The sequence below is a fragment of the Manis pentadactyla genome, chromosome 5 (genome assembly GCF_030020395.1).
Source record: "Manis pentadactyla isolate mManPen7 chromosome 5, mManPen7.hap1, whole genome shotgun sequence".
NCBI classification, from domain to species: Eukaryota; Metazoa; Chordata; class Mammalia; order Pholidota; family Manidae; genus Manis; species Manis pentadactyla.
This window is the reverse complement of record NC_080023.1, coordinates 112,191,858-112,217,743: the sequence shown is the minus strand read 5'-3', so window position 1 is coordinate 112,217,743 and position 25,886 is coordinate 112,191,858. Positions and strand designations below refer to the sequence as shown.

The 25,886-nt window shown below is 34.9% G+C and overlaps 1 protein-coding gene across 7 annotated transcripts in view; it reads left to right on the top strand.

Moving 5' to 3' along the window:
- The window catches only part of SCLT1 (sodium channel and clathrin linker 1), a 200,934-nt gene that overhangs the window by 120,346 nt on the left and 54,702 nt on the right, over positions 1-25,886 (top strand). For all 7 annotated transcript variants that reach the window (XR_005028388.2, XR_005028387.2, XM_036903384.2 and 4 more), the window contains 4 exons: positions 1,516-1,587; positions 13,630-13,704; positions 15,551-15,696; positions 20,288-20,480. Coding sequence is in view for 5 of the 7 variants with exons in the window: in XM_036903384.2 (XP_036759279.1) it covers positions 1,516-1,587; positions 13,630-13,704; positions 15,551-15,696; positions 20,288-20,480 (486 nt within the window). In the remaining 2 variants the exon portion in view is untranslated. The remainder of the gene's footprint in view (positions 1-1,515; positions 1,588-13,629; positions 13,705-15,550; positions 15,697-20,287; positions 20,481-25,886) is intronic.

Here is a 25,886-nt window from a genome sequence, read left to right as displayed (position 1 = left end):
AAAAATATTTCAAAATATATGTACTACTAGGGCTATAAGCCCTCATCTTTGCTGCATAATTTCTAGATGCTAAAAAGAACACTTTAAAAAAGAATTATGTGAGAGACAGACATCACTAGGCTTAAAGAACCAAAATTTTTATATTCTTGGAAGCATTGTGACTTAATTTCTTTGTGCCTTAATCTTCTTCATCTGTCATGGGGATAATAACTACCTCATCAGTTGTCATAAGAATTAATGAAATAATAATACGTAAAACACTCTGAACAGTTGCAAACACGTTAAGCCTCAGTAAATACTGTGATTATCACTGACCCATAACTAGGATAGATTAATCCTTCATATAATTATTCATAAGAAAAGTCTACATCAAATTGTAATCTAAAAGCTAAAATGGACCCACATTTACTATGTTTAGCAGGCCTTCTAAAAGATAGTTCATGTTAACTAAGATATGTGGCGGTGAATAAATTTTCTAAACAAGGTCTACATCATGTTTTAGAAGAATCCATTTTATAAGATCCTAGAAAATTTTCAAAACTTTTGGATCATAAATGTTTACTGATGGCTTATCATCAATATCAATATTGCTTACAGTCTTTTTAAAAAGTGTAGATACTCGGAAAAAGATACTGTCATAAGAGCCATCCTGATGAGATGTGACTAATATTTCAAAGTACTCGGTGCACATAATTTGGACCATCTCTGAAAATATATAAATGTTTTTTCAAATTAGAGTTTTTCTTACAAAGTAATTTAACTGACACTGAAATATGATGTGTTATTATTTACATTTTTTGGTGTATTAGTTGGCTTCTTTCTTGTGCTGTGGCAGCAGTTCTCAAACTTATTGAGGGAGTCTGCAAAGTCACACCTATGTTCACAATTATAGTAGAACACTTTGCTTTTGTCATACTCATTATCTCATGAATGTGCAGTATTATTTTCCAGAGGCTGATGAAATGCACCAACACAACAGCTTGGACACAGAAGTAGATAACCTGTCTTTTATTCAGCCAGAAATTAAGGAAATCTGCAAAAATGTAAAAGAGTACCAGTCTTCTAAAACAATTTTAATTTTGGAAAACATACTTATTTCTCATAAACACACATTTCTGTTAAACTGTAATGACTTTATTTATAATAAATAATTCCAGTATTTATAAAGAAATTAATAAGTAAATATTTTGAGACTTCCTGTTTTCATTTTTAATGAAGCAAATTTTAATGAAAAGAACCCATTATAAACAAAGATCTTTGTTTTTAACAGTAGAAAAAGATCTTGTGACCAAAAGTTTGACAACCACTGTCCTTTCTCTCTCCTTCTATTGTCATGATAACTTACTGACTTTTTAATACATTGTGTGTTTGTCTCTCTTTTTTTTGCTTTTTTATCTTTTGTGCCCTATACATTGCAATTTTATTTTTTATCAAAATTATTGTCCTGAATGTTTTTATTGGATATTAAACATTTTTACTGTAGACCCTCAGTAACATAAATATCTTAATTTATAGGTTGCAAACACAAGAAAACAATATAATGTACAGATTTCTCGACTAACAGATGAACTTTCAGCCCTTCAAATGGTATGTTAGAAATTATATTGATATTTTCTTCCAAACATTGCTTAATTTTAAAGGCCAAGATAAATATTATTCATTCATTTTAAAGATGCTTATTAAGTCAGGAATTCTGCTAGATGCTAGGAAAAGAGTAAAATTCAAGATAAACATGTAATTTGCAGTCTTGGAACTTATGGTCTAGCAGGAAAGATGGTAGATATTTATCATATTTTACTAAGATTAACTTTTCTTGACAAAGAACACAGGGTGCTGTTGAATCACCCACAAGCGACTGCTCCTATATGCTGGGTTTCATCTGGTAGACTAGGGAGAAAGAGAAAGTGTATGTGATAGTGCAAAAGAAGGAAGATAACCTTCCCAAAAGAAAGGAATACAGAAGGATGAGTAGGCAAAGTGGTGAGAAAAAAGTTCTTGTGTGACTAGAAGTATGATTAGATATATAAATTTAACTTGAAGATTTGATAAAATGGGGAGACTTGGAAAAAAATGGCAGCATGAGAAGTGAGGCAGAAACCTCCTCTCAAAACCAGATATAACATGAAAGTACAGTAAATACAACTAATCCTGAAAGAGTGACCAGAAAGAAGACTGCAACAGATGGCTTATGTCTGGGGAAAAGAGAAGACCTCACAGAAAAGGCTAAAAGTGGCAAAGCCATGATCTTTATGGATCCAAACCCTCTCCCAACCCCCGCTCACCAGTGGGAAGAAGAGAAACAGAGTGGGGAGGGAGTAGAAGCCCAAGACTATTAAATATCCACCCCTGGAGATCTACTCTGGGAGGATGAACCCACATTCCATGGTACTCTGGAGATTAGAGGTGTTGAAAAGCAAAGACAGGTGGAATACTCAGAGAGACTGAGATTCCAGCCACTTGTGGAGAACAGATATCCACAACCAGCCACTCCAGGACAAAAGAAAGGCGGATGCCTAGAAAGACTTCCCAACAGTGAGAGGGCTTCTAAAGGGCCCAGGATTACACAGAGCTTGCTACTGAGGAGAAGGGGCAGGTGGACAAAATCGTCCAGCACACTCAGTCCAGTAGGTTGGGAACTTTCAGGAGCTTCAAGCCATCCATCCTCCTGGCTGGCAACACAGTGCTGAGGCCCCCCACTAAAATACACAGCCTGCTGATCCTTCCTCCTGGCTTGCACCTGCTCATAAGCCTGCTGCTCCCACCATTGCACAAGGCCACCCATGGCAGCTACAGGGCTGTAACGCAGAGACTCCTCCCTGCACACTAAGCCCACTGGCACTGACTGAGAAGTAGGAAAGAGCTCTTTACTTCTGGCAGGCACTGTTGCCACTCACCTGCAAACCCTGCCATTGCTCCAGGGGCTGAGCAACTCCAGAGAGTAGGACACCTAGACAATAGAGGGTGCAGCCTACACAAAGTGACTATCCCACATTATTTGTTAGGAATATAAAGCAGCAAAGGAACCTCATTCAAACCAAAATCCCTCAAACACAAGAAAGAGGGCCCAGTGAAACTGAAATCACCAATCTTCTTGATAAAGATTTCAAAATAAAAATCATAAACATTCTCATGGAGCTACAGAAAAAATATTCAAGATCTCAGGGACAACTTTAAGAAAGAAAGACTTTGAAAATTACAGTATCTGAAATGAAACAATGGAGGGATTTAAAGGCAGATTAGATGAGGTAGAGCAGACAGTAAAATGAAATACAACTTAGTGAACAGAACAACAAAGGTGAGACAAAAAGAGAAAAAAGGATCTCTAGGAATGAAAGAATAATAAGACAATTGTGCAACCAATCCACACAGTATAATATTCACGTTATAGGAGTACCAGAAAAGAGGAGTAGAGAAAAAGGGATAGAAAGACTCTTTGAGGAAATAATTGCTGAAATCTCCCCCAATCTCAGGAAGAAAATAATCTCTTAGGACATGGAAGTGCACAGATCTCCCAACACAAGGGATCCAAGGAAGACAACACCAAGACATATAATAATTAAAAGGTCAAAAACAAAGAGTAAGGACAGAGTATTAAAAGCAGCCAGAGAGAGAAAAAAGATCACCTACAAAGATCACCTTCAGGCTATCATCAGACTTCTCAACAGAAACCTTACAGGCCAGAAGGGAGTGGCATGATATATTTAATGCAATAAAACAGAAGGGCATGAACCAAGATTACTCTACCCAGCAAGATTATCATTTAAATTAGAAGCAGGAATTAAACAATTCCAGATAAGCATAAGTTCAGGGAATTTACATCCCACAAACCATCTCTACAGTGTACTTTTAAAGGACTTCTGTAGATGGAAGTGCTCCTAAGGCTTAAGAGCTATCACCAGAGAAAATAAAACCACGGTAAAGGAAGTACACCAATTACTAAGCAAATACAAAATTATATCAGCTACCACAGAGTCAGTCAAAGCATACACAAAGAGTACAGAATACGACACCTAATATATAAAGATTGGAGGATAAAGAAAAAGAAAGGAGAAAAAGAACCTTTAGACTGTTTGTAATACAGTAATAAGCCAGTTAAGTTAGACTGTTAGATAGTAAAGAAGCTGCCCTTGAACACTGGGTAACCATGAATCTAAAGCCTGCAATCGCAGTAACTACATATCTATTGAAAATCACCCTAAATGTAAATGGACTGAAGGTACCAATCAAAAGACACAGTTACAGAATGGATAAAAAGTAAGAGCTATCTATATGGTGCCTACAAGAGACTTAACTTCAAACCCAAGGACATACACAGACTACAATGAAGGGATGGAAAAAGATAGTTCATGAAAATAGTAGGGAGAAAAAAACAGGAGTTCCAGTACTTGTATCAGACAAAATAAACTTCAAAACAAAGAAAGTAACAAGAGACAAAGACATTACATAATGATAAAGAAGTCAGTCCAACAATAGAATATGAACATTATAAATATCTACACACCCAACATAGGAGCACCCAAATATGTGAAACAAATACTAAAAGAATTAAAAGGGGAAGAAGAATGCAATGCATTCATTTTAGAAGACTTCAACACACCACTCACTCCAAAGGACAGATCAACTGGACAGAAAATAATTAAAGAGACAGAGGTAATGAACAACACATTAGAACAGATGGACCTAACAGACATCTACAGAAAACCCCACCCAAAAGCAACAAAATATACATTCTTCTCAAGTGCACATGGAACATTTGCAAGAATAGATGACATACTAGGCCACAAAAAAGAGCCTTAGTAAATTCAGAAGTACTGAAATTGTACCAACAAGCTTCTCAGACCACAAAGTTATGAAACTAGAAATAAATTAAGCAAAGAAAACAAAAAAGCCCACAAACACATGGAGGCTTAACAACATGCTCCTAAATAATCAATGGATCAATGACCAAATTAAAATGGAGATCAAGCAATATATGGAGACAAATGAAAACAACAGCTCAACACCCCAACTTCTGTGGGACACAGTGAAGGCAGTTCAAAGAGGAAAGTAGACAGCAATACAGGCTTATCTAAAGAAAGAAGGCCAATCCCAAATGAAACAGTCTAAACTCACAATTAATGAAACTACAAAAAGAAGAAAAAATGAGGTCCAATGTCAGTAGAAGGAGGGACATAATAAGATTAGAGCAGAAGTAAATAAAATTGGGAAGAGGAAAACAATACAAAGAATTAATGAAACCAGGAGCTGGTTCTTTGAGAAAATAAACAAAATAGATATAACCCTAGCCAGACTTATCAAAGAAAAAAGAGTGTACACACATAAACAGACTTAGAAATGAGAAAGGAAAAATCACTATGGATACCACAGAAATTCAGAGAACTATTAAAGAAGACTATGAAATATTATATGCTAACAAACAGGATAACCTAAAAGAAATGGACAACTTTCTAGAAAAATACAACCTTCCAAGGCTGACCCAAGAAGAAACAGAAAATCTGAACAGACCAATTACCAGCAACGAAATTGAATTGGTAATCAAAAAACTACCTAAGAACAAAACAGCTGGACCAGATGACTACACCACTGAATTTTATCAAGCATTTACTGAAGACATAATACCCATCCTCCTTAAAGTTTTCCAAGCAGTAGAAGAGGGCGAAATAGTGCCAAACTCATTCTATGAGGCCAGCATGACTCTAAAACCAAAACCAGGCAAAGATACCACAAAAAAAAAAGAAAATTACAGACCAATATCCCTGATGAACATAGATGCAAAAATACTCAACAAAATATTAGGAAACAGAATTTAAAAATACATCAAAAAGATTACCATCATGATCAAGTGGGATTCATCCCAGGGATACAAGGATGGTACAACATGCAAAAATCCATCAACATCATCCACTACATCAACAAAAAGGACAAAAAACACATGGTCATCTCCATAGATGCTGAAAAAGCATTTGACAAAATTCAACATCCATTCATGATAAAAACTCTCAACAGAATGGGTATAGAGGGCAAGTACCTCAACATAATAAAGGCCATATATGACAAACCCACAGCCAACATTATACTTAACAGCAAGAAGCTGAAAGCTATTCCTTTAAAATCGGAAACAAGGAAAGGATGCCCACTCTTCCCACTCCAAAACTACTAGATCTAATATCTGAATTCAGCAAAGTTGCAGGATACAAAATTAATACACAGAAATCTGTGGCATTCCTATACACTAATGATGAACTAGCAGAAAGAGAAATCAGAAAACAATTCCATTCACAGTTGCATCAAAAAGAATAAAATACCTAGGAATAAACCTAATGAAGGAAGTGATAGACCTGTACCCTGAAAACGACAAGGCACTCATGAGAGAAATTAAAGAAGATACCAATAAATGGAAACACATCCTATGCTCATGGATAGGAAGAATTAATATTGTCAAAATTGCCATCCTGCCTAAAGCAATCTACAGATTCAATGCAATCCCTATCAAAATACTAATAGCATTCTTCAATGAACTAGAACAAATAGCTCTAAAATTCATATGGAACCACATAAGACCCCAAATAGCCAAAATAATCCTGAGAAGGAAGAATAAAGCTGGGAGATTATGCTCCCCAACTTCAAGCTTTACTACAAAACCACAGTAATCAAGACAATTTGGTACTGGCACAAGAATAGACCCATAGATCAGTGGAACTGAATAGAGAACCTATATATAAACCCACACATATATGAACAATTATATATGATAAAGGAGCCATGGTTATACAATGGGGAAATGACAGCCTCTTCAACAGTCTGTTGGCAAAACTGGACAGCTACATGTAAGAGAATGAAACTGGATCACTAACTCCATACACAAAAGTAAACCCAAAATGGGTAAAGCACATGAATGTAAGTCATAAAACCATAAAACTCTTAGAAGAAAACATAGGCAAAAATCTCTTGACTGTAAACATGAGCAACTTTTTCCTGAACACATCTCGGGCAAGGTAAACGAAAGCAAAAATGAACATATCTGACTACATCAAACTAGAAAGCTTCTATACAGCAAAGGACATCATCAGTAGAACAAAAAGGCATCCTACAGTGTGAATAATATATTCATAACTGACATATCCATTAAGGGGTTAACATCCCTATATATATATATATATATATATATATATATATGTATATATACCAAATATATAAAGAACTCACATGTCTCCATACCCCAAACGAAAATAACCCAGTTAAAATATGGGCAGTGGATATGAACAGACACTTCTCCAAAGAAGAAATTCAGATGGCCAACAGGCACATGAAAAGATACTCCACATTGCTAATCATCAGGGAAATGCAAATTGAAACCAGAATGAGATACTACCTTACATCCATTAGGATGGCCGTTATCCTAAAGACAAGGAACAACAAATGCGGGCGAGGATACGAAGGAAGTGGAACCCTCCTACACTGTTGGAGGGAATGTAAATTAGTTCAACCATTGTGAAAAGCAATATGGAGTTTCCTCAAAAACTAAAAATAGAAATACCATGTGACCCAGGAATTCCACTCCTAAGAATTTACTCAAAGAAAACAAGATCCCAGATTCAAAAAGACATTTGCACCCCTATGTTTATCACAGCACTATTTACAATTGCCAATACATGAAAGCAACTTAAGTATCCATCAATAGGTAAATGTATAAAGTAGAAGTGGTCCATATACACAATGGAATATTATTCAGCTGTAAAAGAAAACAGAGCCTACCATCTGCAACAATATGGATGGAGCTGGAGGATATTATGCTCAGTGAAATAAGCCAGGCAGAGAAAGACAAGTACCAAATGATTTCACTCATTTGTGTAGTATAACAGCAAAGCAAAACTGAAGGAGCAAAACAGCAGCAGACTCACAGATTCCAAGAAGGGACTAGCAGTTACCAAAGGGAAAGTGGGTGGGGAGGGTGGGTGGGAGGTAGGAGAAGGGGATTAAAGAGTATTTTGATTAGCACACATAATGTGGTGGGGGCACAGGGAAGGCAGTATAGCACAGAGAAGACAATAGTGACTGTGGACAGTGACTGCACTGGGGTGTGTATGGGTGACTTGGTAGTACGGGTGAATTTAATAACCACAATATTGCTCATGTGAATCCTTTATAAGATTGTATATCAGTGATACCTTAATAAAAAAAAGATTTGATGAAGTGGAATTTAATAACCATGCACATGGGGGAATAAAAGTACAAGGATTTCCAAAGAGTGGAAAGATATTTTCAACTTCAAAAATTCTCACCTTTTGTGAATCTCTGTATCACTTTTAATCTTTATTACAAAATTTAGCAATGAAGAATAGTCTTGCAATAAAATGTTACATGTTATGGTAGTCTGTTTCCATGTCTCTGTCTTCCCTTTCTCTACTTCTCTTCTCTCTTTGTTCATGAAAATCTTTCCTCTCCATTTTAGATTATAAGCACCTTAAAGTATAAGTCTTATACCTTCTTTTATTTTCTCATTTTCTAGTACAGTGTTTGCACAGTATGGTGTTAATAAATATTTATTAATGGATTGATTGACATAAAAACACCTCTGAAAGTCCAAGGATCACATCTTTTCCACATTCTCTGAACTCTATTAAGAGCAGTAATAGAAGAAGAAACATTGTTACTTTTTGTTTAATGTCATTTGTTTTAACAATGTGAAAACATTTAATAAACTTAATGGGATGCAATGTAGTCTTGTCTAATTCTTTGTTGTTTTTCAGTTTTACTCCCTCTTCTATCACCTTGCTGTTTTACTTGTTCTCTTACATGGACTGATTTAGCTATTGAAAGATTCACAGCTTTGAAGAAGGGTTCTACCCCTGTCTAGGATCACTTAATGGATTTTAAACTCTGGAAGGACAAGAACGTTGTTTCTTTCTGTTTTCCCTAAGTAATGTGTACTGGATAAGACCTGCAGGGATTTTAAAAATAACTCTTAGCTGTGTAACAGCCAGAGCTATATAAACTCACATTAAAAACACTGTATTTATTTTTAAAAAGTATTCTTAGGGTTTATAGTAAAACAATTGTAATTCATATCTAAGTGGATTTTTCTAAAGAAATTATTATCTGATGTTATGTTAATTTCATAGGGAAAACTGTACAAATTGAACAGTGTTTGAAATATTAAACATTTAGAAATACGCTTGAAGGAAGATAAGTTCAACTACTTTAAAAAGCAGATTTTCTCAGGCAACTCAAACTACAGTTTGAGGCATAATAACCTGATGCTGGCAATTGTTTTCTATTCTTAAGTGTTAATTACGCTATTTATCCTACAAAGATGAAGTCAGAGAGGGAAGTTAAGCATACTCTAGCTAACCCAAAGCTAAGTTATGCTTGCAGGGAGAAAAACTTGTATTTTAGGTTAGTGTTCAGATTTTTTTTTTTTATAGTTTTAAGAACAAGCAAGAGCCAGTCTATCTCAAACCATATGTCTCCCTTTGGAGAGCAACACAATCTTTATTTTCTCCTACAAAGGAATAGTTTCTCTTAAGAAAACTTCAGTGTTTAATTTCTACCAAGCAAAGATCACTGTTAATCTATAGCAAATGAGGAAGAAGATTGGTTATAAATGCCCAATATTATACAAGTAAAATGAAAGAAACATTATTGTCTTTTCTTGATACATGAATTTTTTGGAAGTCTAATTTTGAATTTCCAAATACTAAATACAAGTATTTAGATGTCTTTTTGATTGATTTCTAATCTTGTTAAATAGAGGCTACCGGTCATAGTCTATATGATACTGATTCTTAATATTTGTTGATATTTCCTGTTTTGGTACACTGCACGTTATGATTTTGGAAATACTCCATAAGCATGTGAAAAATACGTAGTTTAATTTAGTCATATCTTGCCCCAAAGGTAGGAATATTGGTGGTGGTTAATAGTAAATAAAGGCCTCTTAATAGTAATTTTAAATGTTTGCTTTAGTATCATGGTACACTTCTGATAGAATTAGTATATTTCTCCATAAAGGTTTCTACTTTTATGTTTCATTTTAACTTTATTATCTCATGTTAGCCAAATATTCTTTCAGTCATCATCATTTGGCTGAATAAGTGAAATGGTGGATTGGGTAGACAGAGATGCACAGCATATTTATAACTTGCCTTTCTTTATATGGTACTTGCCAGACTCAGAAGTGTTATCCAACCTTGTTATTAATACATACATTAAAAATCATAGGGGAATCATATAAACAGATGCCAAAAAAGCATTTGGCAAACTCCAACCCCTATTCATGATAAAACTCACAGTAAACTAGTAGCAGAGGTGAACTTCCTCAACTTGATAAAGAACCTCTACAAAAAAATCTGCAGCTGTGAAACTGAAAGCTTTCCCCACTCAGATCAGAAACAAAGCAAAAGAGGACATCCCCTCTCACCATTGCTTTTCAGCATCACCTGAAAGTATTAACTAATGCAATTTGACAAAAAAATTAAAAAGGAAATAAATGTTATAAAGATGGAGAAGGAAGAAATTCGTTTACAGATGACATGATTGTGTATATAAAAAAATCCACAACAACAACAACAAAACCCTGGAAGAAGTTTCTACCAAGGCTGCAAGAAAAAGGTTAATATACAGAAGTCAATTGCTTTCTTATATACCAGAAATGAAGAAATGGAACTTGAAATAAAATTTGTTTGCCATTTACATTAAGACCTTAAAAAATTAAATACCTAGGTATTAGTCTAACAGAATGTAAAAGATCTATTTGAGGGAAACTGTAAAACTCTGATGAACAATATCAAACACCTAAATAAATGAAGAGATTGTCCATGTTCATGGACAGGAAGACTTGATATTGTCAATTACACTTCTGAGTCTGGCAAGTACCATATAAAGAAAGGCAAGTTATAAATATGCTGTGCATCTTGATCTACAGATTCCGTGCAATCCCAAACAAAATTCCAGCAAGTTATTTTGTGGATATTGAAAAACTTATTCTAAAGTTTATATGGAGGGGAGGAAAAGAACAAAGAACTAGCAGTCCTAGACTTTAAAACATACTGTAAAGCTACAGTAATCAAGATAGTGTGGTATTGGTGAAAGTATAAACAACAGATTAGTGGAACCGAATATACAACCTAGAAACAGACCCACATAATACAGTCAGCTGATCTATCACAGAGGAGCTGAGGCAGTACAAAAAGCAGAGATAGTCTTTTTAACAAATGGTGCTAGAACAATTTAGACATGTAAAAAATTGAATCTAGACATATAGACCTTTACATATGTCAAGAAAATTAACTCAAAATGGGTCACAGACCTAAATTTAAAATGCAAAACTGTAAAACTCCTAGAAGATAGCATTGGAGAAAATCTAGGTGATCTTGGGTTTGGCTATGACTTTTTAGATATAACGCCAAAAGCATGATCCATGAAAGAAACAGTTGTTAAGTTGTTAAAGTTTTCTGCTTTGTGAAAAACACTGTCAAGAGAATGAAAATTGGAACCAGACTGTGAGAAGGTATTTGCTAAAGATGTATCTGATAAAGGAATGTTCTCCAAAATACACAAGGAACTTGTAAAACTCAACAAGAGAAAGCAAACAACTCAGTTTTAAAAAATGGATCAAAGCCCTCAACAGATACCTCACCAAAGAAGATACACAGATAGTAAGCATTTGAAAAGATGCTGCACATCATATGCAAATTAAAACAATAACGAGATACCACTCATTACACCAAATAGGTGCCAGAAACACCTCTTAGAATGGAAAATATCCAAAACACTGATATCACTAAGTGTTGACAAATATGTAGAGCAGCAGGAACATATATTCATTGCTGGTGAGAATGCAAAATGTCACAGCCACTTTTGAAGGCAGTTGGGTGGTTTATTACAAAACTAATTATACTCTTACCATATTATCCAATAATTGTACTCTTCTATATTTACCCAAAGAGGTTGAAAACATGACCACACAAAAACCTGCATATGGATATTATAGCAACTTTTTTTATAATTGTCAAAACTTGGAAACAAAAATGCTCTTCAATTGATGAATGGATAAATAAACCTTGGTACATCCACACAATAGACTTATTACTCAGCACTAAAGAGAAATGAGCTACACCATGAAAAGACATGGAGGAAACTTAAGTGCATAGTACTAAATGAAAGAAACTAGTCCGAAAAGGTTACATACTGTAAGATTTCAACTATATTACATTCTGGAAAAGGCACAACTATGGAGACAGTGAAAAGATCAGTGGTTCACAGGGGTTAAGGAGGAGAAAGAGATGAATAGATATAGGTGAGGCATAAAGGATGTAAAACTACTCTGTATAATTCTATACTGATGGATACATACAATTATAAATTCGTCAAAGCCCATAAAATGTACAGCATCAAGACTGAACTCTAATGTAAACAATGGACTTTGAGTGTTAATATCGTGTCAGTGTAGGTTTGTCAATTTTAAAAATACCACTATGGTGGGGGATGTTGATACTGGGGGAGGCTATACATGTATGGAGGCAAGAAGTGTAAGGGGAGTAACTTCCACTCAATTTTGCTGTGAACCTAAATGCTCTAAAAAAGTCTATTTTTAAAAATTACATGGAAAGAGTTATGAACAAAGGAGGAATCTAAAATTTCACACCATAAAGCGACATTTTCATAGATTAGCACCTTACCATGTGAACACATATGAAAAATTAAAGTTGCATTTTGTACACTAATAGTTCTATCTTAATAAAAGATAACAAATTTGGATTAATCATTTGATTTGTAAAATACAATTAAAGATCTTCATTATAATCAATTGATTTTGGGTCACAATTTAGAAGTTTATTTTAAAATTTAAAAACATTTGTATACATACTTTGTAAAATAAAGTTATGAGAAAGATAATTGAATATTAATTAGCAGTGTATTGTCAGCTAGCAGGTTCATCCAAAGCATAATTTACAATTAGGAGAAAATAATTCGCAAAAATAAATAAATTGATAAAAACAGATAACTGTGAAGAAACAGTCATTATAATGATTGTTTTGGTTTTAGTTTTATTTTTAAAATATTAAATTTTATTGACTGATAGGCTTGCTCTGTTTTATTGACTAAAACCTTTTGAGCAAGATGTTTTATGTTTATGATAATAAAACATTGTTTCTATATCCATTGGCTGTTTATAAGTTTTGCAAAAAAAATAAAAGAAAAAAACAACTTTTAGTATTTTACATACCCATACACTTTTTAAGCCACAAATTATCCTCAGGGTGTTGTGCCACTTCCTGGTTTATGTTCCCTTTTAAAATATGTAATAAGAGTGTATGAAAAAAAAAACTACTGTAAAATGAGATTCTCATTTATTTATTTCTCCCTGAAATCCTTCAAACTCGATCACTCACCTAGTATATTTACTTAGAACTCCTTGGCATCCTGAAGGCAATTTCTGAAATCCTGGGATAGGTAGCTCTGTGAGGATTGAACTTTTATTTTTTTGTAATCAGCATGGTCCAGCTGTATTTATTTGGCAAGTGTGCTATTTCTGTTATGCACAAATCATTTTACTTCTCCATTTTTTTCTCCAATCTTCTTAAGGTTTTACAAACATATTTATTTACAATATGACTTCACTTATAGGAGTGTGCCGAAAAAAAAAGTCAAATTGAACGAGCCATGAGGGAGAAAAAAGCAGTGGAAGAAGAACTAGAAAAGGTAAAAAGAAAAAAGAAAAAAGAATTACCTAATATCCAACTGCAAATATTCAGCATTACTGTCTGCTTCCATCATACTATCTGCTAGTAACCCCTAGATTTTAAGTATTCTCTTGGTGAGTGATTTTCTTCACTTGGCATGTACTCAGAGTATGCATTTAATTGCTGGTATTGCCTGCATACATTTCTTTACAAGAGTGGCCACATTATTTGTGTTTTTTACAAATGAAGTAGCTATATTCCTTGCTTAAACATCATCCCAATAGTAAATTTATCTTGTCTTTCTTCACTTTTTAAATTTTATGCTGTTATGGGGTTTAGGCCATCTGTAAATAAAAGTATATATAACCAGAAAATCATAACATTGCTATGATTTTTACCTTTTAAAAGTAGATAATTTTATTTCTTAGTTAGGAAAAAGATTTATCCCAATGATATTTGAGAAAAAATGTCATGGCAAGTCTGTAGTTTAAAATGTATTTCTTAGATAACTTTTTTTTTGAAGCAGGAAATCTCCCACTCTTAAAATGCCTTGGGGAAAAGAAGGGAGACTAAATTTGATTCAGCACATACTGTGGTTTAGGTGCTTCATTAGGAACTTTAATAAAGAAGCTACTTGCCGAATGTTAAACTAATAAATGGTAGAGTCATAGGTTCATTTTCAAAGAAAAGCTATGTAGCATAAGAAGCACATGATTATCTATATTATTAACATAAAAAATCAGCACGTCATATAGTTAAAGAATAATTTGAAAAGAAGAACATAGTATATAATCTCATTTCTAAGAAAAAAAAGACATACATGTCATGTTCAAAGTAGGACCTTCATGGTCACCACTCTCCTGCAAGGTCGATCCCTTCTGAGTTGCCATCTGCTGTAAATAGATACCATTTAGGTTGCCACCTGTAATACATTATGGGTTGGGATGGATTTTTTAAATATCACATGGCATGGGTTAAGGAATGGGTTTCACTAGACAAATGTAAAACTTACCAGATTAAAGACAACAGGTAAAAGGAAGATGCAGCTCCCTGTTTTCCCACTGATTCACAGACATGCGTGCTGAACTCAAAGTACTGATGGGACTGCAGTATAGGTCTGAATGATAATAGCAGGACATAGAAGTGCTGATATTCCACCTTTCTAAAGAGCAGGAGTGATAAAACAGTGTTTTCACTGGGAGAAGACACAGATTACTTGGCCAGGAAGTCTAGATTTGGAGAGTAGCTGTGTATAAGATTTGTCTGAAAATGTGAGCTGCCTACCACATAGAGACCTTGCATTTCTTGGGATGTTACAGCTTCAGTGTTGTGTAAAGAAGGCCAGTCTCATGGGAAGGTGTGCTTGAGTCGACCACTCCTACTGAGAGAGGAAGACCCCCATGCCAGCTAGATCATTATCTAGGTAACCCAGAGTGAGATTCCAGAGTTACTTCCAGTTAGTTCTACTCATCACAGCACATTTAAATATTAGAATACAGAATTATCTTGAAGGGTGTTCATCAAAGAATCAAGACAGTTATCTCTAAGTGGTAAGTGTTTTTTTACTTCAGCTGTTTTATGTTCCTTTTTAAAATATTAAAACTATTTGAATAGCTTACAGTGAGCATGAATACTTCCAAACATTAAGCAATTATTATTTTACATGTCAGTTTTCAACATTTTATTTTGTAAATGTGAAACAATCAAACTTAATTATTGATGTATTTTCACATATTACAGTGGGAACAGATGAACACATGATCGAGGCTTTTTATTTCTCATCATTGATTTCAGTTTCAAAACCGCATAATTTCTTAAGACAGTTTTCTTCTGTAAGGTAACATACATATAAGCCTCTTCTGCAGATTTACCATGAAGGTAGAGTAAATGGAAGTGATTACAGAAAACTGGAAGAAATGCAACAAAGATGCCTGGTTGCAGAGCGTTCAAAAGATGATCTTCAGCTAAGACTTAAGACAACAGAAAATAAAATAAAACAACTTAAAATAAAGTAAGTTATTCTTTTGGATTTTTTTGATAACATTTTCAGAATTTATACACTTTTTGACAGATTCTTTACTTTTTTATATAGGACTCATATCTTATGTTGGAAAAAAATACTTTAGCACCGATAGAATTTTTATTCAAGATTATTTCTGAAAACTAATTTCTTCAGGAAGAAAAGATTTAATAGTACAATACCATTTCATTTTAAATTTCTCCTTTCTAACAGTTAAGTAGGATGTTCATAAGATTATTTTTTTCATATTAACTATGCACCTATTACAGTTGCCTGCTTATAATTACTGCTTTTATACTCAGTCAGTACTTACATTTCTTGTGGTATTGAATATTCTACAATAACCCATTGTGTTTATTTGTTACATTATCTATTTAAATGATAAATTTACACTCTGGCATGTCCATTCTAAATATTTTTCTACTCTTTCCCCCCAGAGTGTTAATTATTTGATTTGCATGAAATCTCTATTATAGAATATGTCTAAGAGATATGTTTTAAATAAAGAGGAGTACTGTCAGCAGTATGGTAGCGTAGGAGGTACTCAGCTGGTGTTCCTCCACAGAAAAAAATATTTGACAGACGTCTATATACAAAACTGCCTTTGTGGGAGCTTTGGGGTCCAAGTAGGATGTTTAGAAATCCCAGTAGAACCCAAAAATGAGGAGGCAAGCCTGAATGTCAATGCTGGGCCCACTAACTGTGGTCCCATCGATGGAGCCAAAACAGCCCATCTCCCTATGGACTTTGCCTTAGCCCTGCCTATTCACAGTTCTGCACCAAGCCCCTTCCATCAAAGGACCCAACAGATGCCTCACCTATAGGTGTTCCTGGTACAGGCAGGCGTACCTCAGACCTGACTGTGGTCCCTGAAGCAATCCCGTGACCTGACTCCAGTTCCACTTTACTAAGGTCTGGAGGTCGTCCTGCCCATAAACCAGGTTAAAGACCTGAAAGGAACACTAACAGGGACCCAGGTCCAGTCTGAGGTAGTCTTGCATGGCCAGGGATCTGCCCAAGGGACCCAGTAGAAGTCACACCTGTAGATACCCCCAATTACAGACCCACTAATCTCAGACCTGACTAACATCCCTGAAGCAATCCTCTGACTCAGCTAGCTCTACAGAGTTGTCCATGAGAAATAAAGGAGAGAAAAAAAAAAATGTTCCCAGAAAACCAAAAGTGAATTTATCACCACTAAATTTCCCTTATAAGAAATGCTAGAGGTAATCAAAAAATTACACAAAATCCCAGGACCAGATGCCTTCACAGTTAAAAAATTCCACCAAACATTTCAAGATGAGCTAATACTGAGGGAAAAAAATGAAAGCATGTGAAGTTAGGCAGAAATCTCCTCCCAAAACCACATATAACATGAAAATATAGCAAATACCAACTAATCCTGAAAGAGCAACCCAAAGACTGCAGATGAGACTGCCTACATCTGGGGAAAAGAGAAGACCTCACAAAAAAAGAGTAAAGTAGCAAAGCCATGATCTGGCAGAGCCCGAGCCCTCCCCAAACCCAACTCACCAGCAGGAGGAAGAGAAATGGAGCAGGAAAGGAGAAGTCCAGGACTGCTGAACACCCAGCCCTGGAGATCTGCTTCAGGAGCACAAACACACATTATATAGTGTTCTGGAGATTAGTGGGGTTGGAAAGCAAAGAGAGGCAGAATACTCAGACTGAGATTCCAGCCTCTTGTGCAGAACAGATACCCACAACTGGCCATTCCAGGACAAAAGAAAGGCAGGTGCTTTGAAAGACTTCCAGACAGCAAGAGGGGTGCTAAAGGGACAAGCATTACACAGAGCTTGCTGCTCAGGATAAAGGACAGGTGGCCAAAATCAACCTGGCACACTCAGCCCAGCAAGGTGAGAACTTTTTAGGAGCTTCAGATGCTCCATCCCCTTGGCTAGCAACACAGTGCCAAGGTCCCCCACTGTGATATGCAGCCTGCTGCTCCTTCCTGCCAACCGGCAACAATCCACAAACTTGCCCCTGCCATCGCACCAGTCCAGCCAGAGGGTAGCCCCACCTACCGCAGCTATTGGAACTTAACACAGAGGCTCCACCTGCACGCTCAGCCCACTGGAACTGGCAGTGGAGGCAGGCACTGCAGCCAGGAAGCTAGAGGGTACTAGAGGACGCTGCCTAAACAAAGTTATTATTCCATAGGAATCATTAGAAATATGAAATGGCAAAAAATTTTTGTATAAACAGGAATCCAACAGACACTAGAAAAGGGCTAAGTGAAACTGAAATCCCCAATCTTCTTGATAAAGATTTCAAAATAAAAATCATAAACATGCTCACAGAGCTACAAAAAAATATTCAAGATCTCAGGGACAACTTCAAGAAAGATAAACTTTGAAAAATACAGTATCTGAAATGAAACAAACAATGGAGGGATTTACAAGCAGATTAGATGAAGTAAAGGAGGTGGTAAAATGAAATAGAATTTAGAGAACAGGAAAACAAGGAGGCTGAGGCACAGATAGAAAAAGGATCTCTAGGAATGAAAGAATAAGACAACTGTACGACCAATCCAAACAGAACAATATTCACATTATAGGGGTGCCAGAATAAGAGAGAGGGAAAGTGATAGAAAGACTCTTTGAGGAAATAATTACTGAAATCTCCCCCAATCTGGGAACGGAAATAGTCTCTTAGGTCATGGAAGTGCACAGATCTCCCAATACAAGGGACCTAAGGAAAACAACATCAAGACATATAATAATTAAAATGGCAAAGATCAAGGACAAGGACAGAGTACTAAAAGCAGCCAGAGAGAGAAAAAAAATCACCTACAAAGGAAAACCCATCAGGCTATCATCAGACTTCTCAACAGAAACCTTATAGGCCAGAAGAGAATGGCATGATATATTTAATGCAATGAAACAGAAGGGCATGAACCAAGAATACTCTACCCAGCAAGATTATCATTTAAATTTGAAGCAGGGATTAAACAATTCCAGATAAGCAAAAGTTGAGGGAATTTACCTACCACAAACCATCTCTACAGTGTATTTTAAAAGGACTTTTCTAGATGGAAGTGCTCCTAAGACTAAATAGCTGTCACCAGGGAAAATAAACCCACAGTAAAGGAAGTAAACCAAGTAATTACTAAGCAAATGCAAAATTAAATGAACTACCCACAAAGCCAGTCAAGGGATACGCAAAGAGTACAGGATATGATACCTAATATATAAAGAGAGGAGGAGGAAGAAAAAGAAGAGAGAAAAAAAAAGAACCTTCATATTGTGTTAGAAATAGTATAATAAGCAAGTTAAGTTAGACAGATAGTAAAGAAGCTGCCCTTGAACCTTTGGTAACCACGAATCTAAAGCCTGCAATGGCAATAACTACATATCTGTCGATGATCACCCTAAATGTAAATGGACTAAATGCACCAATCAAAAGACATAGAGTTACAGAATGAATAAAAAAAGTAAGACCCATCTATACCCTGCCTACAAGAGACTCACTTCAAATCTTGAGACATACACAGTCTTACAAATTTGTTGAAAAACTGAGTTGTTTGTATTGTAGAGTTTTCTCTAACTACAGGCATGTAATGTGGTATCATTTGCCTTGTTTGTCTGTCAAATGTAATTACCAAAAATTAGTTATTCAGTCAAGAGACTTAATGAGATCTAGCCTTCATTTTTTCTGTAAGAATTCTTCATAGATGGTGATATTTTGGACATCTATTTGGAGGCACTTAATGTGTGGTTGTTTCTGATTTTAGCATCCTTTGATGATCATTGCCTATATCATCAATGAATGATATATCATTTCATTAAGAATTTGGTCAGCCAGTGTTGAGAAGGGGGGAAAAAAGGTACAGGTATATATTCCCTGTGGCACCTATTGATTAGGGAATGTTTGCAATATTGGATTATCTGGAATTGAAAGGGTGGAAATTTTAAAAGTTAGGAATAAAAATTAGCAGTATATTGAAGCAATATACATGTTTGGAAGTTGTGTCACTCAATAATCCATTGTTGAGAAAGTTAAAGAAATATAACCTATTTAAACTGTATTAAAACAGGAAGTTTATAGAGTTAGAAGTTTATAAAAACCATATCTAAGATGTTTAACAGGAAAATATGAACTAGGTCTTATTATAATTTAATAATATAGTCAGCTAATGTGTCTTCCTATGGAGTTGATTCATGAAGTTAAGGAGTTTTGATATTATCTACTTCACCTTCCTTACTATTAGCTTCAGTTTGTCCCCTTAAAGTCCTCCTTATAAAATGATTCTCTATTAGTAAAATTTATAAAAATTTGTGAATTAGCAAAATTGCAAAATTGCAAATTTTGAAATCATGTAGATTTTCCAGGTTAGTGGTGACAGTTCAATTTATAAATTCTTGGTTAAGATTGCTAAGTTAAATATATTTGCCTGGTATAATGTAGCATTGTGAAACCACATGGTTGAAGTCTACAGTAAAGAGAAATGGGTCAGAGCAAAGAAAACAAAAGTATATACTATAAAATATAGACAGACTTGACTTCTATTTATAGACCATTAACTTTACAGTTTCCTTTTGTTTTGTTTCTTTTTTAAAATCAGTTCCTCAGAAGAGATATCACGTTGCCAAGAAATGATTCAGAAACTTCAAAATGTATTGGAGTCTGAGAGAGAAAACTGTGGATTTGTCAGTGAACAAAGGCTGAAACTTCAACAAGAAAATGAACAATTACAGAAAGAGAATGAGGATTTAAGGAAGATTGCTCTCGAGGCTCAAAAAAAAGCCAAGTTAAAGGTATTTTCAAGACTAATTAGAGTTAAATTCATACTTGTGAAAATCAAAATGTAGAAAATAGACCTAGTAAAACATTTTTAAGATGTTTCTTTTTCTTTTTTCTTTTTTCCTTTTTTTTGGCCTTCTCATCAGATAGCACTAAATCATACTGCAGAGTATTAGCCAGTCTTTTCTGCATTGTAGGACTTGGCAAGCTTACTTGAAAATGATTGCTTTCACTATCCACACACACAAAAAAATTCTTTCCAACCATGAAATACACTGATATTCTTGCCAAAGCAATTTAAGCAGTGCTAGTAAAACTGTAGCTTAGATAACTTTATAGACTGCCATCCTCTCCTCTCCCTTTGTAAAGCCTCTCAAAAATTGAACTCTAAAACCAGCTGTATAGAGGATGCCATATCAGTATACTCTGAGAACCACTCATAGGTAGTCTAAAAATTCCATTCTAGTTATAAAGGAAGAGAGAAAAATCTCCTCTAGAAAAAAAATTCCCTGTATTTTCTTTCTCCTCCTCCTCCTCCTCTACTCTAAAGCTTACATACTTTGCCAATAGAGGCAGGATGACCTGTTTAAGAGCATTTCAAGAACAGATCACCATCAACATGTTGCTTGCCTTTTCCCAATCTATGCAACTTTTCCAAAAAGTGGCAGTGACTCTATATGATACAGATTTATCCAGTTTCATAGTAAGGATATGGAGTGATAGTGTTAGTGTTTCATTTTGTTTTTAGTTACTATGAAGACTCATGAGAAGTTACATTCTAACCTAAGTCATATCAACATATATTTATTGAAATTGAAATTGAAATTTATTCCTCCTATTGTAAGTATCAAGCACTGTAAATATTTATAAAAGCTTGAGCTCTGAAAAAGAGAGCCTTATATAGAACACAAAGAAGTTTGTACTTTATGTTTTAGTCTGAGGGAAGTCTTTGAAGAACAAAGGGGAAGAATCACCCTACCAGATATCAGGAGTTGATATAAAGCTACAGTAGTTAAAACAGTGTGTCATTGGCATAGGAATAATCAACTTGATCAATGGAACAAAATAGAGTCCAAGAACAAATTCCTTTTTCATAATCACCTCATTTATAACAGACACCACTGCAGTTCAATAGAGAAAGAATTATCTTTACAATAAATAATGCTAAATCAATTGGGGCCATATTTTTAAAATAAACCTTAATTCTTATATCACACCATGCATATTAATTAATTTGAGCTGCCTTATATGCCTTAAATGTGAAATTAAAACAATGGAGCTTCAAGGAAAAATCTTTATGACCTTGAATAAGGTACAATTTCTTAACACAAAAAGCCTAATCATAATGAAAAGATAGATGAACTGAATTTCATTAAAATTAAGATTTTTTGAGTCTTCAAAAGAAACTTTTAAGAGAATGAAAAGTGGGAGAAAGTATTTATAATACGTACAACCAAAAAAGAACTCACATCCAGAATATAAAAATTGTTACCAGTTAATAAGAAAATTATCAATAAGGAAAACACAGTTAACAATTAAAAAGCAAAGAACAGATGCTACTGTTCCAAAAATGGGCAAAATAGTTAAATAGGCACTTCATGAAAGAGAACATATGAAAAAATGTTCAGTGTGTTTATGTAGCAGGGAATGTAACTAAAATGACAATGAAGTACCACTGCATACCTACCAGAATGGCTAAAATATAAAAAAAACTGTATCAAGTGTTGACAACAATATAGGACAGCTGGAACTACCATATGATACTTTTTGGAATATAAATTGGTGCAACAATCATTTGGGCAGTATCTTTTAAAGTTGAACATAATATGCTAACTAATCCTGGCTACATACCCAAGAAATATGAATGCTTATGTTCATAAAAACATGTATTCAAGAATATTCATAGAAGTTTTAATCATATGAAAACACTGAAAAGAACTCGAATTTCCATCAACATGAGATTATATAAATAATGGTATATTCATTTAATGGAATACATGAGGCAATGAAAAAGAATGAACTATGTCTGTAAGCAATAGTGAATGAGTCTGACAGATATAATATTGAACTAACAAGCCAGATAACAAAGTTTTTATAGTCTCTTAAATAATCTCATTATATGAAACTGGAGAATAGGCTTAATTACCTATGAGGATGGGATCAGAATAGTCGTTTCTAGGTGGTTAAGTACTGATTAGAAGGGCACATGAGGGAGCCTCCTAGGGTATAGACCTGGGTGGGTGACTCTGGTGTATCAGTATGTGTGTAAAAATTGAGTCATACCCTTAAGACTTATGTACTTCATTGTAAGAGAGAGAAAGATCTTGGTGAAGGAAAGTGGGTAGGAGTAGAAATAAAAGAGTGGCCATGAGTTTGAAACTAGGTGATAGGCATATAGGATTTTGTGTAATATTCTTTCTATTTTATGTGTGCTTGAGAGTTTCCCACATTAAAACATATCTATAATAAAATAGGTCAATGTACTTTGTTAAAAAAATATGTCCTCATTTTATATTTTAAATTTCATTATTATAAACTTCACATGGATTAATAAATAACTATTAATGATACTACAAAAGATTAGTGGGAAATGTAGGTGAATATTTGACAGATAGGAAAGAATTTTCTTTGCAAACCAAAAAACAGAAGAAATTGCAAATAAACATATTGATAGACTTAAGTGTAGAAAACTTTTTAAGGGGTTTAAGAAATAACTGGGGGAAATAGTTTTAATAAATACAATCAAAGACAAAGACCATTCATATATAAGAAGCTTTTAAAAATATGAAAGAAAAATATTTATAACCCAGTAGAAAAACATGTATGAGACATGAATGGAATTCACACACCAGGAAAACAACTTGCTAATAAACAACTTTTTTAAAGTTTTAACTCATTGTTGGTTAACTGAAAAGTTATCAGTGTGAGTGAATCTGGAACTGAAATTATAAAATGGTACATGTTTGGAGTCTAAATTTTAGTCATAAGAAAATAATAAAAATACTTCATAGCTGAAATAGTTCACTGAAGCATTACTTATGATTAACAAATTAGAAACTATCTAGAAATAAAGGAACAAATGTGATACACCTATAAAATACTGTATTGGGTCTTTTTTAAAAACCATATTTCCAAATAATTTATAATGCATTTTATTGCTATGTCTTAAGTTTAAAAATATTAGAAAAAATATATGTATGCATATTTATATATATGTATGTTGTAATTCTTATACACTAACTTCAAGTTAAATATTCATAAGTAAAACAATTATATAGAAGTTACAGAGGTGGTTGTCTCTGTGTCATAGATTATAGAGACCCTATATTTGTCTTAAAATTTTTGAATTTTCCATAATTTTACAACATACATATGTTTTTGAGGGTGGATTTTTATAATGGGGAGAAAGAATCAGTGAATTTCCCCTGCCTTCAACAGTTCAGGATAGTAATTGATATTTTGGAGACCAAAAAGATAGCATAAAATTTACCCCTTCTATCCCACCAAAAATGCTCCCTTTATGCCAAGTTTGCATCTAGCTTAGAAGAATCATTGGTAAATAAGGGGCAGAATGTTTCAACTAATTAGATTAGCTGTAATTCTATTTCATGAAGAAGGGCTGTCAGATAAACTGCTGCTTTGTAGCTGATTCCTTCTCTGACAAACATAGGAACCCAGTGCCACACTTTGCTGCTTTTCTCACCTTTGAAAAAGAGTGTCATCTTCCATAGGTAAAGTGAAAGGAGCCAAAAAGGTGAGAACAGTTAGATATTCTGAAAACCGCTGGCTTAGAACCTTACAACTTATTATAATGATGTTTTCATTTACTCTTAAAGCTACTGGATTCCTTTCAGCCCTAGCTTTCTCCTTTCCTAACTCCTTTCTTTCTGTCAAGGCTTTCCATTTCTTTGTGGTCTAAATACCCCTCATAAGTATATAAGATTAGAAAATGGGTGGTTTTTAGCAATCCTATCTACTTGTGTGAGTAATTCTCTGCAGAGGAAGGGCACAAAGGAAGATGGGAGGGAGACTATAAATGCTTTTTTTCCTACCCCAAATTCTGAATTTAACTATTAGTGGGACTTCTGTTACAGGAGACCAGTTGTTGTGGCCCCAGATTTCCAGTATCACTGCAGAGTTGTCCAGTTTAACAATCAGAATTACATCTGCTAAAGAATCTGGGGTTTGTTTAAAGACTGAATTTTGACACCAAAATGCCATCATTCATTCAGTCTACAGATGCATTTTGACAACCTTACTATGTTTTTTCATATTTACAAACTAATAAATGCTCTTTAGGAAAAGCATGGGGCACTGTGCGAGTGTACAACAGTGGGGCCTCACTGTCTGGTTAGGTAGAGAATTCCTCTGTAGAAGCAGTAATTGAACTGAGTTCTAAAAGTTGAATAGAAATAACTAAGAAGAACAGGAGAAGAAAGATTATTCCAGGCAAAGGGAACAACATGTGAAAACTTAAAACCATTTTTTAAGAGTTTAAAAAGTAATTCTTAAGGCATCATGGCAAAAAACAGAAAAAAGGGAAGGGCAGCATAACACAAGCTGATAGAAGTAGGCAAAACCAGGTGACATGAAGGACCTTAGAGTAAGGCTTGCCAAATTGCACACAGATTTTCCAAGTGGAAATGGGGAGTTGGGAGTTAACTAGGCAGGTAGTTCTAAAACTATACAGATGCATAGATGAGTTTTTAATATATGTTGTGAGAGACAGGGACAGGAATAGATACTTCCACCTGAATATCAGAACCATGGCTTCTCCACAGCAAGTGGAGATTCAGGGGTGGAAGGAGAAGGGGCATATTCAAATCTAAATTTGCAGAATCCAGTAATTGAAAAATTATTAAAATAGCAGCAGGAGTCAAGGAGCCTCAGGAGGCTTTCACAGCAGTAATATAATACATAATTTATAAATTCAAGTTGTTTCTGCAGTGCCAGTATTTATAAAGCCTTAAATTTCAACTTGTGTGCTATTTAAGAAGGCAGTTTTAAGAGTTTTGGGAAGAGGATCACGGGAAGATGGCGGCATGAGTAGTTCTGAGGAAATCTCCTCCCTAAAGCATATATATTTATGAAAATACAATAAATACAACTATTCCTAAAAGAGACACCAGTGGATGCAGTACAACAGCCAGGATACATCTACATCTGCGAGAACTCAGCTTCACACGAAGGGGGTAAGATACAAGCCACGAGCAGGCGGGACCCAAACGCTCCCCCACTCCAAAACCCAGCGGGAAGAAAGGAGTCAGAATGGGGAGGGAGTGAAAGCCCAGGACTGCTAAACAACCAGCTCTAGAAATCTGCACCTGTAACACAGACACAAGGTGCACAGGGTGCTGGATATTAGAGAAACGGAAAAGCAAAACCTGTGGGCAGGTCCCCGCAACCGGCGCCCCTGAGGC